This window comes from Labeo rohita, chromosome 5 (assembly GCF_022985175.1).
Source record: "Labeo rohita strain BAU-BD-2019 chromosome 5, IGBB_LRoh.1.0, whole genome shotgun sequence".
Classification (NCBI taxonomy): Eukaryota; Metazoa; Chordata; class Actinopteri; order Cypriniformes; family Cyprinidae; genus Labeo; species Labeo rohita.
The window spans coordinates 10085776-10102028 of NC_066873.1; the positions used below are offsets into that span (position 1 = coordinate 10085776).

A 16253-nucleotide genomic window follows, 5' to 3' on the forward strand; every position below is an offset into this window, starting at 1 on the left:
CCCCCCCTCAGTCAAGACTCATAAATCATCAAAAATTATAGAGGACATTACAGAGGACTGAGAGAAACATGTTTGTGTTTTAAGTGTTGTAATCCTGTTTGAGAGATGAAGTAGCCTCCTAGAAGTGAACCTAGAAGTGAATGTATATTAACATCATCTTGAATGCATATTATTTTACAAGGGTTTTTTTGATGAGGGTAAAAGGGCTGACATGAAATCAGGGGATACCAAAAAAAAAAAAATTAGATTTTATAGAAAAAAAAAATATATATATACTTAAAAAATATATAATGTATACTTGTGCCAAAAACATTGCTTAACAATGAGATATACACAACAATATGCAAATGTTGAAAAAGAAAAAAAAAACAGTGAGGGACAGGCCAAAAACCTTACCCATACCAGCATAAATGCTATTTAAATGATTTAAAATAATATTTAATTGACTTTTTTTGATGTAATATTGATGAGAGCATAAATAGTATTGTTGTGTTTTTAAATTACACATTTATCTGTTATATTAAATCTATGTTTGGTTATTTCTTAGGGATGCAAAAGGCACTGATTACGTGGAATGACCCATGTCTTGTAAAGGATGAATACTACTTATTGTGCTAGAGAACAAATATGTGTGCTATTTTCTCAATAACTCAATGTGTTCGTTAATGGCAGCACGGAGGTGGCCTGTGCTTCGCTGCTGTTTTTTTAATAATGAAATACAGTGGGCTGCAGTGTTTACAGTACTTGTAGGTTGACACTTCTTTTTTGATTAATGTAGCAGTTTTATTGGCCTGTTCAGACCAGAGGTTATTTATAAATTAATTAAACCATTATATATCTTGCCACAAGGAGCACTTTAAGCCTCAATATTTTAAAAAACTAGACCTCTGTCTTTTTGTTTCACATGGTTAATGTAACGATAATATCTTGGTAAGTACTTCATTAAAAGACATACAATTGCACAGAAGCATAATATATTTATAAACAAATACATTTTTTGTTGATTGAAGAAAATGTTAAAAATAAAAGTTACAGCAACTAACTTGATGACAGCCCTAATCACTAGGGCTGGGCGATAATTATCGTTATCGAATTTTATCGCACGATATGGATTTCCTTGATAAACGATAACAAGAGTTCGATAAGTGTTCGATATAATGTTTATGCGGCAAAGGCGGAACAAAAGAGCTCTAGTCAAAGCGCGCCACTCGGACCGTTTATCTGCTCGAATCATAGTTCAAACAGCGGCACGGCGTGAACGTACTATTAACGTAGACGTATTAAATGTATCAAAGGAGTAATAGAATTATTCCATTTGAATATAATTACAGTATTTTTTTGAGATTAAACTATAGTGTTTATGCATTTATACTAAATGTAGACTACTGTTTTCCATACATAGGAACCATATTACATTTTTACCATGCTATTGAGGTGCTATATTTGTGGTTTTAACTGTTATTATGATCTATGGATGATACTATAGAAGTGCAATGGTTAATTAAAAAAAAAAAAGTCAGAATAATTCAATTTCACCATATAAAAATGAGGTTGCTGCAACTTTTACAGATATTACTGATTATGATAAAGAACATAAATCTACATCTGCATCTCAAGCTACTATCAAATGTGTATTTCTAAGAGACAAAAAATGTTATATATTTTTAATTTTATCAGGTAACAAACCTGGTTCTTGATTTGAAATAATATTACTCATTAAAGCATGCAAAACTAAGATTTATTAAGATATTTATTTTGTTAAGGAAAAATGACTGGAAAAAGTGTGAAGAATTAAAAAAACATGAAGTGTTTGTCATGTTCTGACCATAACAAATATTTTAAAGCCACTTTTAACTATCTGGTTTTTACAACTTTCACATTGTAGCAAAAATCTGCTTTAAACTTGAAAGAAATCAAAATTTGACATTTATTGTGATAATTATCGATATCGACTGATATGTAAAAAATGATCATGATCATTTTTCAGCCATATCGCCCAGCCCTACTTATCACTATAGAAAAATAGAATGAAATGCCATTTTAAACTGCCTATATGGCTCTCTAATATGAATATGTGAATTCATACAGAACGGCCATGTCATAAATAAAGCAAACAAGCAGCTCCATTTCTTCCCATGATGCACTGCTGGTGGCCGGCAGCTCTGTCAGGAAGAGCTTGTGGCTTGGCCCAGTTGACAGACATTGTTTATTAGTGATGTCACCACTTCCCGAGAGGGCCTCGGGGTACAAAAAAAAAAAAAAAAAGACCACAGATCAGCGAAATGCTGTGACAAAGAGCAAGCTGTACGGTACAGCCTTCAGCAAACGTTTAGTGCTATGATACTTGCCACAAGCTATGTGAATGCACTACTAAAAACTCAGAGATATTTTGGTGTCTGTAAACATAAAAAAAAAAAAATAATCATAATTTTTAGGTAAACTATATCTTAAAAACAAAGGAAAAGAAACATTTTCCTTCAAAAACTGTAAACAGTAGCAGTAAGGAATGTCTAAATCCATGATCTAAACGAAAGTTAGCAGTTAAAAAAAACTTTCAGTTTCTTGCAAGAACTAAGTGTTAGAGTCATTAAACATTTGCTTGGTTATGAGTAATTCCTCCTTTAATCTGTTCTGGATCATTAAACATGATATTACGGTGTGTAAACTTAGTTTCCTTATTAGGTGGTTTAACAAAAAAAATCCAAAGCCACCCGTTTACTCATCAAGGCAGTAGCCTTAAGGTTCATACACGGGCGTTGTGCTCTTTGGAAAACCAGATACATAACTTGGGTTTCTCTCTCACACCTGCACTATTTTTAAAAACACAAAACCCTTTTGTAAAGCTTTTAGATTAAAGTGATGACGTATAAAAGATTTCCAGGTGAAAAAGGCTTCTGACTCACTCGCTACTGCCAGACAGACAGTTATTCAGACAAATGACAGGAGCTGAGTGGAGCTTTGCTTTGGTGAGACATCTTCAGAGAAGAGACTGGAGGAGCTTTAATACAAGAGTAGCCTGAATAATTCTCCTCTAAAAATGCCAATGTCCTCTCTGAACTCACTGCCAAAACTCCAGCTGTCTAGTACCACAGCAGCAAATAAAATCCACTGATACAACATCTTAGTCACTGTCTATCCATCTAATAGGTTGGGTCATCTATTTATGATATACACTACCAGTCAAAAGTTTTAATGTAAGATTTTTAATGTTTTTTTTTATTAGTCTGCTCACCAAGCCTGCATATATTTGATCCAAAGTACAGCAAAAACAGATTTTTTTTTTTTTATTTAAAATAACTGTTTTCTATTTGAATACATTTTAAAATGTAATTTATTCCTGTGATTTCAAAGCTGAATTTTTAGCATCATTACTCCAGTCACATGATCCTTCAGAAATAATTCTTATATTCTAATGTGCTGCTCAAAAACATTTTTTATTATCATAATTATGTTGAAAACAGCTGAGTAGAATTGAAAATTCAGAAGAACAGCATTTATCTGAAATGCAAATCTTTTGTAATATTATAAATGTCTTTATCATCGCTTTTGATCAATTTAAAGCATTCTTGATAAATAAAAGTATTAATTTCTATAATTTCTTCTATAATTAGTGTATGATGTTATAAAAGCTTTTTATTTCAGATAAATGCTGATCTTTCTGTTTAAAGAATCCTGCAAAAAATGTACTCAACTGTTTTAAATGTTAATAATAAGAATAAAATGTTTCTTGAACAACAAACCAGCATATTAGAATGATTTCTGAAGAATCATGTGACTGGAGTAATGATGCTGAAAATTCAGCTTTGATCACAGGAATAAATTACATTTTAATATATATTAACTACAAAACATTTATTTTAAATAATACTAATACTTCAGTATTTTACTGTTTTGTTTCTGTACTTTGAATCAAATAAAGAAGCTTGGTGAGCAGAAGAGACTTTAAAAAACTAAAAATCTTACAGTTCAAAAACTTTTGACTGGTAGTGTATGTATTTATGAATATGTACACACTATACACTAACAACACCATTTGTACTTAAAGTGTGTTACTGACCGAGATCTACAATTTGTCTGATGTACTTAAGTCTCTGTTTAACCAGCTCAATGTATAAACCTACCGCAAATATACAATAGTAAAAAAACAACGGTTCTGTAGCAATGTACATAAAGACAGATTACCTAAAGAAGAATCTTTACACATGAAACGCTGATGCTTATCTGAACTTTCCTTTTTAAAATAAACAGATCTCAAACAACACAAATAATCGTCCATCTGAAAAACGCTGATAGTATACAGTGATGTCTACCTGAGAGCAGGTGGCCTGTTCTCTACTCTAAAGGAGACGACCTGTCTTTCCTGTTTACTATCACAGAACATCACCTTACAAAACAAGCTAGCAAGACTCTGACACATGAACTGTGAGCGCTTCAGTCCTGCTGTGCAACTCTTATGTATTTATGTAATTCGCACAATGGGTCAAATCAAAAAAGAAGTGTCATAACATGCATAACAGATGACACATTAGCTTACCCAGCATGCTTCTGCGTTTTGTTCTTTGAAACGTCTGCGACTGGTCAAGCAATACAGGTAACAACTCAAGAGGTGGAAAACCACAACAAGAGAGTCGCATCGAGGCCAGCTGTGCTCTTAAGAGCAGCATTAGCAGAACACAGCAAGATACCTGGAGTGACAAACTGACCGCATATCTAAAGTGCTTCCTGTCACAAGCTGTGCGCTCACAGGTGTGCGCAATCAACACACATCAGTCGGTCCTCTGGCTTCTGAGTGACTAATGCATCGCCAAAACGAAAAAACAAACACACAAACCACAAAAAAATCGGTGGCTGCAAAGTGTGTTTGCTTACAAAACCATTCATATACATTGAGTTTATCTGAAAGACAGTCAAGTCAGTTTGTGCTGCAAGGTCATAAGGTCACCTATCAGTTCTTATCTTATCAGAAACAGGTTTGACTGCATATACTGCACATAAAACACCAATGACATCAAATAAAGCTACATTTTCACATTTATGATAATGCTATCCATTATGCTCTTTAAGACTGGTTCAGCATTAAAAACTGAACATTAACTTTGGTTTGGTTTCTATTTGGACATTTATTCAAATGTTTCTACTCACCCATTTCAATAGGTATTATATAAACGGCACTGGTACTATGGTAGACTAATTGCAAAACTATGGTACACTGCGGTGTATTGGGATACTCAATTATTAATACAATAAAAATACTTGTAAAATGGTCATTTAAAAACACCATGCTAATACTATAGTACCAAAACCCTCTTAGTGCCATTTTCAGTACATTTCTGAGACAACACCCTTACAAAAAAAAAAAAAGGTACAGTGACAGTTATACCATGGTAAAGTTACAGTATCACATGGTAATACCATCGTGTTTTGATGTATGGTAGTGAATGACATTGTATCCCGAGATAGTTAGAACACCATGGTATTACTATGGTACATGTCCAAACATCATGGTCTTACCATGGCACTTTGTAAGTGAATTGTTTCTGTGTTTATTCCCCACAAGAACAGCATATATTTTGTTGAAGGCTGCTAGATTCATCTCAACAATACAGTGTTTTGGATATGTATAAACAGCGTTATAAACCCAAGACAGGTCACTATCATTATCATAAACACAACCATGTAAATATTATATGTCATCATTTACCTCTCAGCAAGCGTGGACTGTGTGCCGCTCATTGGGCTTTCCTTTCTTGATTTTCTTCAGCTCTTATCCAATTAGCATTTTACCATGGTAAAACACCTTTGTGTTTGGGAGAAAAATAATAAACAAAAAAACAAGAACAGCCGGGTGGCACTTTTGAATTTTGACAGTTCCGTCTCGATGCGTACGGTAAATTCTCCTCTTGAATGAAACAAACAAGCAAGCTTAAGTGTTATATTTCCACGGTTTGTCTGCGTTAGTTTCAGTAGTCTGTGTCATTTGACTGTAGCCCTACACAACGCTAGATTTGGCAAAGGAAATCGATGCTAAACGCAAACACGTAGATGATCAATGAAGAAAAACTCTTTCTGTTGTCTGAGACGCTTCATCATTTTCCCAGCCAAAATGCCACCACACAGACCGACAGGCTTCCCCCTCGCCTCTGTCTGGATACAGTCGCCTTTGTCGATCCCAAACAACGGCTGGAAGTAAAGCCAGAGAAACAATCTTTTGTTAATATGTTGCCTTACGAATGAAAGCGACTGTCCGGCTGCATTTCGCGTCAGTCCAAAAGCTCCTCGCTCATTTTACGGTCCCGAATGTTACTTCGTACGTCTCAACGGGTTCCTCTCATTTCCCCCACTGAAACACTTCCAACTCGGCATTCCTAAACTGAACCAAATCCCAAACGCGGAATTTTCAGTACTGCAAAAAACGTCAGTCTGCAGTACAGTCCACACCATAAACTGAACTGGTGCTGTAAAGTAAGTCTGATAACTAAATATACATCCTTTTAGGCCCCTTAACACGCTGAATGGACTTTTCCTCCAGAAGAATGTATCCTGGCCACTCCAATGTGTGGAAATCTGGGGAAATTCACCCAACGATGGATTAAAGCATCCACACGGTTCAGCGTTTCATTGTAATTTCTTCCCTACTTAGTCTAACTTTAAGAATTCCCATATTTTCCACTGCGAAACTTTACAAATCGTTTGATGTTTGCTCTAGGGGCAGCGGTGTAGTTCCCAGTTCAGGAATTCTGCTCAAAACAGCTTCGTTTCAAAGCGGCACTAAAATACAATCCAAACTTGACGGATGTGCAACACATATTTTCCTCTCGCGCACGGATTCCCTCTGTTCTTGGAATTATTTGTTTGGAAACTTCGCTTTAGTCGGGTCCTTCCCTTCTTGTCTCCATGTTTTCCGAAATTCAGTAGTTTTTAGCCGTTCTTTTCCCAACAAAATCTGTACGCCAACAAATCCGTCTTTGCACGAACGCAAGTTAAGAAAACACACACATGTGCGTTGTCACTTGTGCCAGTTTCGCGCTGTGCGAAGATTATAAACGATTAAGAAAAATCACAAAATCCAGATAATTCCCGACTTTCAGTAAAATCACATCCCGGATTCCTACGCCTGCGACGCTTCACCACCTTTTGGCGTATCCTTCCGCAAACAGCAATATCGCCTCCCAAGTGTTGTAGACTAGACAAGCCTACTAGTTGTCAGTGGTAAAGTAGCCTACTGACAACTAGTAGGCAGTAAATTAACAGCATTATTCACTCACTTAAATTAAAAAAGGTGATTTACAGCCAGAACATGCAAAGGGTTAAATATAGGCTACATTCGGATGAAGAAGCAGATCAATACTGAAATATTTATGCGTATCAGAAAACAATTGACAACTTAGATATACAATACATTCAGAAAAAAACTCATTATGTAATATTCAGTAAAAGCATGATCTGGCCATATGCTGTGATGAACCGTGAGAGATAAGTTATCATGGTATTATGATAAAATCAAATAAAATAAAAGCAATACAGAAAAAACAGAGCTTGCAATGAAAGACAGACTGATACTATAAAGCTGTGATTTATTTGTCAATATTTATCAGAAGGAGCATATTTAAATCTTTTGCGCCACCTAGCGGTTTATTCCTACTAGTGGTTCCGCAGTGCCTAACCAACTATAAAAATTAGCAATTGTCATTGTTCAGAAGCGTTCAAGCTATTGAATGAATATGATATTTCTAATGTTTGTGAACCCAGCAACATTTAGCAACAATCCATAATTCTAGTCATGCGTTAAAAGAGATCATGATACTGGCCGTTTTTTTTCCATTTGACACAAGAATTGTAAAATAAAATTGTAATGAAATAAAAAATATACTGTTAAAACACTTGCGGTTGTGAAATGATAAAGAATCACTAGTTGTAGGCCCAGGGAACATTTTGACAAAACATAATGCGTAGTTGGTGTTGCACTTTCTTTTACTAATCAGACCAACAAATAATCAGCTGGTTTACAACTAAACTTTTCATCTGAATCCACACATGTATCACTTGTATTTTATATACACTGCCATTCAAAAGTTTGGGATCAGTAAGATTTTGAATGTCTTTTAAAGCAGTTTCTTATGCTCACCAAGACGGCATTTATTTGATCAAAAATACAGAAACGAACAGTAATATTGTGAAATAGTATTGCACTTTAAAATAATGGTTTACTATTTTAATATACTTTAAAATATAATTTATTTCTGTGATGCAAAGCTGAGTTTTCAGCATCATTACGCCAGTCTTCAGTGTCACATGATCCTTCATTTTAATATGCTGATTTATTATCACTGTTGGAAATAGTTGTGCTGCTTAATATTTTTTGGAACCTGTGAATCTTTTTTCAGGATTCTTTTATGAATAAAACGTTAAAAAGAACAGCATTTATTTAAAATAGAAATCTTACTCAAAACTTTTAATCAGCAGTGTATCTTACAGTATTTTGTTTTGTGCAGCAAGGCTTTATTCATATGGACTCTTGCATACTGTCTAAAAGATCTGTATAGCATATCACATTCTTATTTACTCTCAAAACAGCCCTTTGCATCATCAAAATAGTTTGCCGTTTTTAACATTTAAGAATTCCTCTGCTGTTTGGATACAGTGGCTATTACAACTAATCACATACATATGGCTTCCTGCCTCCTGTTAAGGGTCTGTTCTGTAACAAAAGCCAAGAGAGTAAATACCAGTCCAAACAGGTCACACAAAATGGTAAAAAGGGATAGTTCATCCAAAAAATGAAAATTACACTACAGTTAACTCAAGTTTGGTCACTGACTTCCACAGTATGGAAAAAAAAAAAAAAAAAGTAAATGGCTAACGTCAACTGTTTGGTTACCAGCATTCCTAAAAATATCTACTCAACAGAAACTCATATAGAGTGAGTATATGATGGCTGAATTTTCATTTTTGGGTGAACTATCCCTTTAAGTTGCTTAGATCTGTACTTTTAAATTAAACAACCACAACTCAGCAGCTTTAAGGATAAACAGGTGTGAATCATACAGGAAGTCAGTGGTCTTGCAGTGTGACAGAAAACCACTTGCATCTGAAAATCCACAAGACCAAGACATCAGTGGTGAATTGAAGTTGAAAGCAGTGGACATTAAGAAGAGCTGGCGGAGTAACTGTATGAGTGCGTTAAAGTTCAGGTTTCTTTCCAAAATCGGCAAATTTGGAGCAGCATTGTATTTAGTCTCCAAATATCAGTGAGGCTCCTTTCTGCCTGCTGAGGAAAGACATTACCGTCTTTTGCAGTAACAGGCGATGACATTGTACAAGGACACCTTCTTTCGCTGACAGAGTCAATAGCATTAGAAGATTTACACCACGAGTGTAATGCCATTGTACTGCTGTGTTTAAGTACTGTTTGCACTTTCATGTTAATGTGTAGTTGTGTTTTGAGCACTTTGGTTTGGTGTTTGTCACTTGAGTCATACAGTCATGAATACACACATTTATTAGGGAATTAAAAAAAAAAGTGTTTCAGGCCTTGAAACTCATTCAAATGTAATAAATAAAATAAAATAAAATAAAATAAGAGAGTTCATTTGCAAAAATATGTAACTCTAAATCTAATTTTTTCAAAAATCTTGTTTGTTTGTTTTTGTATTCTGCATTCCAAGTAATATCAATCAAACTGCAGATGGGTTGTTTTGCTTAAATAATAATAATAACTCAAAATAAATAAATAAATAAATACAGCTAACTAACACAATAAAACAATAAAAACATGATAACACAATAAAAAGATTTATGAAAATGAATAAAAACAGAGTTATCTGTTTTTGCTAATGAACTCTTCAATATTAATGTCATGGAATTGGAAAAGTCACTAAAATTAATTATATCTTAATCTTTCATAGAAAAGTTATGAAATGTAATACGATCTTCATATAAAATCTTAATAAATCTTTAAAATAAAATTTTAGTTTGTCATTAGAAAGTAATAATATATTAATATGTTACTGAAAAGTAATGGAAGTCTGGAAACTAATATCCTAATATGTCAGGAGAAAATTGTGGAAATTAGAAAATCTTAATTTATCACAGAAATGAAGGAAAATCTGTAAAAAAAAAAAAATCCTAATTTGTCATGGAAATTAATAATATATTAATATGTTATGGAAAAGGAATTGAAATGAATAGAATCTTAATGTGTCATGGAAATGTCATTACAAATAAACTCTTAATATGTCATGCAAAAGTTGTGAAAATTAACACAATTTTAATATGACACTGGAAGAAAATGTTAATATTTCATGCAAAAGTTAAATTAATAAAATCTTGATATGTTATGGAAAAGCCATGGAAACGTCCGAACTGATTCCATTGTATTTTACGTATTCTTAACTGTGTAAATTCATTTTAAACCATTTTTTTAATCATTTTAAAATTTTAATTCCTGGCTTTTTTTTTTTTTTTTTTTTTTTGATTATTTTTATGATTGTGTAAAGCACTTTGAAGTACCATTGTGTATGAATTGTGCAAATAAATAAACTTGCCTAGCCCTTACCTTGGAAATTAATAATATCTTAATAAGTTATGGAAAAAGTTTAGAAAAGAAATTAAAATTTAATATGTTTTTGAAGTCATGGAAATTAATAATATCTTAATATGTTTTGAAAAAAATTTGTGAAAATAAATAAAATCTTAATATGTAGTGGAAATTATTCATATCTTAATATGTCTTTGAAAAGTCAGAAAATTTAAGAAAAATCTTCATATGACATGGGAGATGTGTGTAGTAATTAATAAAAACTGAGAAAGTCAGAAATGGGAATTGGATTTACATTTTTCTAGTTATGTTTTAGATGTTTTATATTTTGTGTGTTTTTTAAAAATCCATTAAAAAGGAACCTTGTTAAATTAGCAAAATATTTCTAGCTACATTTATCAGCAAAAATATTTTTCCCAGTCCTATTTGACTTTAACAGCATGTCCATTAGTATCATCCAGCTTGTGCTGTTCCTTCCATCGCCTGTATTTGTCCCGGGTTTTCTTGCAGGCAAAACGTGCAATGTCTATCATGAAGATCCAGGACAGAGTGTAAATAGCCACTCCACCGACTTTAACTATAAGCGACGGCTTCGGCGAGGCTAATTCACAATAAAGCATTCTGCTCCCAACACCAATCCTCACAAAGGCAAACAGAAGAATGAAGAGCAGGTCCACCACATCTCCAGCTAAACTGTCGTAGCGGCCAATGCGCTTGAGGAACCAGCGGGCCTGTAAGAGCGGGTTAGTGATCTCACTGCCGAAGAGGACAGCGCAGGTCTCGATGCCTGACTCACCCAGTCCTAGCGCCAGCACGATCCCAAGGATGCTCATAGTGTGGTGGGCCAGCATCACCGGACCCTCAGTGCGGAAATACACACACCAAGCCATGTCAAAAAGGAAGTATCCCAAGCTGAGAACAAGAGCCAGGATCTGGAGAGATGTGTTTTCAGTGCCTGGAAACAAGTGGAGAGTCAGAAGTAACATCCAACTGATTTCACTGAATTGAAACCTGACAGACAGAGGTAATTCATACACTTTTATTTAATAATACACTTACAGTTGAATTCAAAAGTTTACATACACCTCGCAGAATCTGCAAAATGTTAATTGTTTTACCAAAATAAGAGTCATACAAAATGCATGTTATTTTTTATTTAGTACTGACCCGAATAAGATATTTCACATAAAAGACCTTTACATATAGTCCACAAAAGAAAACTTATTTTGTCTTCTGGGAAACATGTAAGTATCTTCTGTAGCATCTGAAGGGCAGTACTAAATGAAAAAAAAGATATTTAGATCTTCATTCTGTTCAAAAGTTTTCACCCCTGGCTCTTAATGCATCATTTTTTCCTTCTAAAGCATCAGTGAGCATTTAAACCTTCTGTAACAGTTGCATATGAGTCTCTCAGTTGTCCTCAATGTGAAAAGATGGATCTCAAAATCAAACAGTCATTGTTGGAAAACTAAATAATTTGTGGGACCTGAAAGATTTTTTCTGAAGGAACAGAAGGCAGTTTAATCGTTCAGGACAAACAAGGGACACATGAACAACTATCACTAAACAAAAAACACAGCTGTGGACCATTCAGGTAACAACACAGTATTAAGAATCAAGCGTAAACTTTTGTACTAAAAAAAAAAAAAAAACATGCATTTTGTATGATCCTTCTTGTTTTGGTCAAATATTTAGCCTTTTGCAGATTCTGCAAGGTGTATGTAAACTTTTGACTTTAACTGTATTTGTATTATTCATTTTCAGGAATGATTTAATAATTATTTAAATTTAATTGACATATTCTCCTAACCAACCCCTAACCTTAAACATAACCATTAACCTTCTCTCTCTCTCTCTTTTTTTTAACATTAGTCATATAATCATCAAAATGTCTATAAATGTAATGTTTCTAAATAACACTGATAATTATGTATATAAGAAAATAACTTCTAAAAGCTGAGGGAAGACTGAAAACTCTGCTGTTTTCAGTCTTCAGTCAGCTTTGCATCTGGTGGGCTGACATGAGTGGCCTTTTCATCCCTCCACTTAGGCTTTAGCGTTTTGCAGAGCCAGCAAGTAGTGTCTGGCGCCTTGACTTAAAGCAGCAATACTTGTGTCCGGTGGTATTGCGTGCTTGTGTATGTGTAAATAATAGTTATTACACTACAGTTTGATAGAACATTCCCCTGCCTCCCTGTGAGCTCCTGCAAAAGTAATTTCTGTCACTTCTGAAGCTGCTATGGCCCAGAGCTCCCTGTCATGAACTCCACCACCAACACTTCAAAATGAATACAATTAATGTACTCAAGACAGTTAGGGTATGTCGAAACACTCAATCGTATTTTCTCCCTCAACTTCAAAAATCATTTCAAAATCATCCTACATCGCTGCAGAAGTACCAGTACCAGTCTTTGCAAAGTGAACATGCAAAGAAAATCAAACACCCTTAACAAAAAAGGTAAAACAGTGATATAGGACGATTTTGATGTTGAGGGAGAACATGAGATGGGAGTTTTTCGACATACCCTAACTGTCATGAACCAGAAAAAAACAGTCCAGGCAGAGTAAGACAAAATGAGCATTTGACATTAAGAAGTATATAAATTGTAATATTTTTATGAAAATAACCGATTGTTTCGCCAGATAAGACTCTTCATTCTCGGCTGGGATCGTTTACAGCCGCATTTGGGATCATTTGAAGCCGCATTTAAACTGCATTTTGGACGTTCAAAGTCGGGGCACCATATCAGTCCATTATATGAAGAAAAATGCTGAAATGTTTTCCTCAAAAAACATAATTTCTTTACGACTGAAGAAAGAAACACATGAACATCTTGGATGACAAGGGGGTGAGTACATTATCTGTGAATCTTTGTTTTGGAAGTGGACTTCTCTTTTAATCCTCTTTGTCCCATAATAATAAATAAATCCGCAAATGTAAATCTCTAGTACACCATAATTCTACAGGTAAACTGGTTTTATGCATTTAATTAAATTGAGAAATGTAATTAAATGCATACAATTCAGAAAAACAAGAATAATTTTAATTTGATTACACCTGGTTGCAAGTTTATAGCTAAAATGTAAAGTTGATTATTATAGTGACTTTATTAATTTATTGTCCCTCCATTTTAAAAGAATAAGATTTTTTTCTGACTATAATTCATATGTCAGGCTTTAGAATGTTAAAACCTTACAAATAGTACAATTTACCTGGATGTGTGAAAGGCCATGGCCCAGCAATGAAGCCAATGTAGGCAGTCACACAGACGATCAGGATGCCGTGGAGCAGAGTTACCAGTCTGCAATTCCACTCACAATCTCTCTCACTGTTCAAGTGACACAGCAGCACATACAGAAAGAGCCAGCCAATCAGGCTGCAGCTCGTCTCCACAATCATCAAAGGCATCTCTGCACTAGAAAAAAAATAAAAAATAGATAGAAACATTAATAAGATATTCACAGTTGTTTAGCAATTATTTGAAATTCCTGTCTGCATCAGGGTTATTATAATTAACTACAACTAAAATCCTTAAAAAAATGTGAGACTTGAAATAATTTTTTAAAAATGTATTTTATTCATCTAGTTGCCAAGGACACATTTCTCATTTTCATGCAGCTTGATGTACAAAAATAACTATAATGAAACATAATGAGCACCACATGCATATTTAACAAAAACATAATAATAATAAAACAAAAATAATAAAACTTTAGGATTAAAATGCAAAAGGAAAATGTTATAATAAAAAACTAATTTAAAATATTAATAAGAACTATAACCGTACCTCAATCTGCATACAACATTGTCATTTAACACTATTTTGCCCTTTAAATAAGAGATTAAAAAAAGACCAATCAATTTAATCAATCTCAGTCGAGTGAAAGACAAAATAGATAGAAAGTTTAATAAGATAAATAATCTGTGTAGTAAATATTTTAAATTATTATTATAATTAATTCTTATAATTAACTAAAACCATAAAATAAATGTGTTCAAATAAAATGAATGTTAATTGAAATAAAATAAAATTATTTTTAAAAAACTATTTTCTTCAACTATTTGCCAAAGCACTACTCATTTTCATTAAAACTATATATATGGATACTAATTCAAAATATTAATAAGACTGTAATAGTATCTAATAGTATGATACTAAAGAACAGTGATCTGCATACAATAAAGACACTTTCTTTTAGACAAATTGATTTTGACAGTAGATTACTCTTTAAAATAAGATTTTAAAAAATCTGGAAAACAATGCTAAATATCATCTCAGTGCACAAATGCATTTTGCAGAAATCTTATTTACAAACCTCAGATATAACACGTGCGTATAGATCTAAGCATCCTGGTAAATCCGTAAAGTTGCTCCAGGCTTCTCCTCAACCCATTGCATTCTCAATTCAATGCGGCGTCATGTCAGGACATCCAACTGCGAGTGACATCCCCGACAGAAAAGTCCTGAAAGTGGTGTGACACGACAGACACAGTTACAGTGAAAAACTACAATGCTTCTGATCGCTCACTTCCTCTTCTCTATGCGGCCTCAAGCGGCTTGAGCCTCTTATGAGATTAGACTCGTCACTCCTAATATACCCCTAGATAAATTCCACACTACATTCATGGGCCATTCATCTGCCCACCCTGTGACCTAACAGTGGGGTGATTTGTGCCCTCATCAACTTCCAACCTTAATTTCATTCAAGCTGTAGGCCTACTGTAGTAAGGAGGGAGTTGGGAATAGTGTCAAGAAGGGAAGCATTGTGCAATGTCTTAGTGTCAGGTGCTGGAAGGATGTTATTTACAAGACACAGGATTAGTGTGATAGTCACAGTACACGCCAGTGAGACTGGGACACATTACTGCTGGTTTGTGTTTGAGCTTTAGGTGGTTGTGAGTGATAACCACCTAAAGGACATCAAGGTCCTTCATATATTTTCATTTATACATACATTTCTAAAAACAGAGGTTTTAAAAGGATGTTTTTGCAGTGAAGCCACATAGGAAACATTTTGTGGTTCCAAAAAGATCCTTTCAGTAATCAGTGTTTAAAAGAACCATGTTTTTCTTAGTGTAAAGAACATTTTGAGAGAACTTTTTCCACTATAAAGAACCTTTGTGTATTGGAAAGGTTCCATGGATGTTAAAGCAGCTGTGTATTTTTGTGACTTTGGAGCCCCCTGCAGTAAAGTGTGTGGAACTTACTGACGCAAATATGCAACTGCATTCGAAAGTGCATACTTCTCTACTATATATATACATATATAGTAAAGCAAAAGTACATCAGTATGTAAATAGAGGAGTATGTCCAAATTCACAGTATTCATAAAACAACAGGGCAATATAACTGCAAGCAGCGATTACCAGGGTTCAAGTGCTTTAAGGCATTTAAGCACCTGAAAAAGACATTACATATTATTTAGCAAGCCTGTAACCACATAAATCAATGATTTAAAAAAAGCATTTTTGGCAAATCCAGGTAATTTTCCATAGAAATATGATTTCTTTTTTAACATGTATGACTGTTATAGCGCAACAATCTCCCTAAAACACACCAGGTTTCATGAAGTTTTGAGTTTTCTTCTAGACTTTGTGGGCTTTTGAAAATATTTGGACAGGTACCTTTTCTAAATGACTCTGTTATAGCTTACCGAAGGGTACATTTCAAAATTTTTAATAATTATTGACCTAGATAGTCCAGAGAATTGCACT

The 16253-nt window shown here is 34.0% G+C and overlaps 2 protein-coding genes across 3 annotated transcripts in view; both read right to left on the bottom strand.

The window, feature by feature from the left end:
* The window catches only part of arhgef12b (Rho guanine nucleotide exchange factor (GEF) 12b), a 98572-nt gene extending 91429 nt beyond the window's left edge, over positions 1-7143 (bottom strand). For both annotated transcript variants that reach the window (XM_051109352.1, XM_051109351.1), the window contains exon 1: positions 5702-7143. In XM_051109352.1, the coding sequence (XP_050965309.1) occupies positions 5702-5733 (32 nt within the window). In that variant the 5' untranslated portion in view covers positions 5734-7143. The remainder of the gene's footprint in view (positions 1-5701) is intronic.
* A 3542-nt stretch (positions 7144-10685) lies between these two features.
* Positions 10686-15173, bottom strand: tlcd5b (TLC domain containing 5b). The gene is made up of 3 exons (XM_051110869.1): positions 14855-15173; positions 13751-13953; positions 10686-11492 (listed from the first exon to the last, which is right to left on the bottom strand). Exons 2-3 carry the CDS (start codon positions 13944-13946, stop codon positions 10960-10962), a joined length of 729 nt encoding a protein of 242 aa, XP_050966826.1. The 5' UTR covers positions 13947-13953; positions 14855-15173; the 3' UTR covers positions 10686-10959.
* Between the last annotated feature and the right edge of the window lie 1080 nt (positions 15174-16253).

What these genes read in the sequence shown, in the direction of transcription:
- tlcd5b (XM_051110869.1), bottom strand. Translation starts at nt 13,946, where the DNA reads ATGCCTTTGATGATTGTGGAGACGAGCTGCAGCCTGATTGGCTGGCTC. An exon ending in ATGGCCTTTCACACATCCAG is followed by an intron (nt 11,493 to 13,750) that starts GTAAATTGTACT and finishes ACTTGTTTCCAG; the next exon opens with GCACTGAAAACACATCTCTC.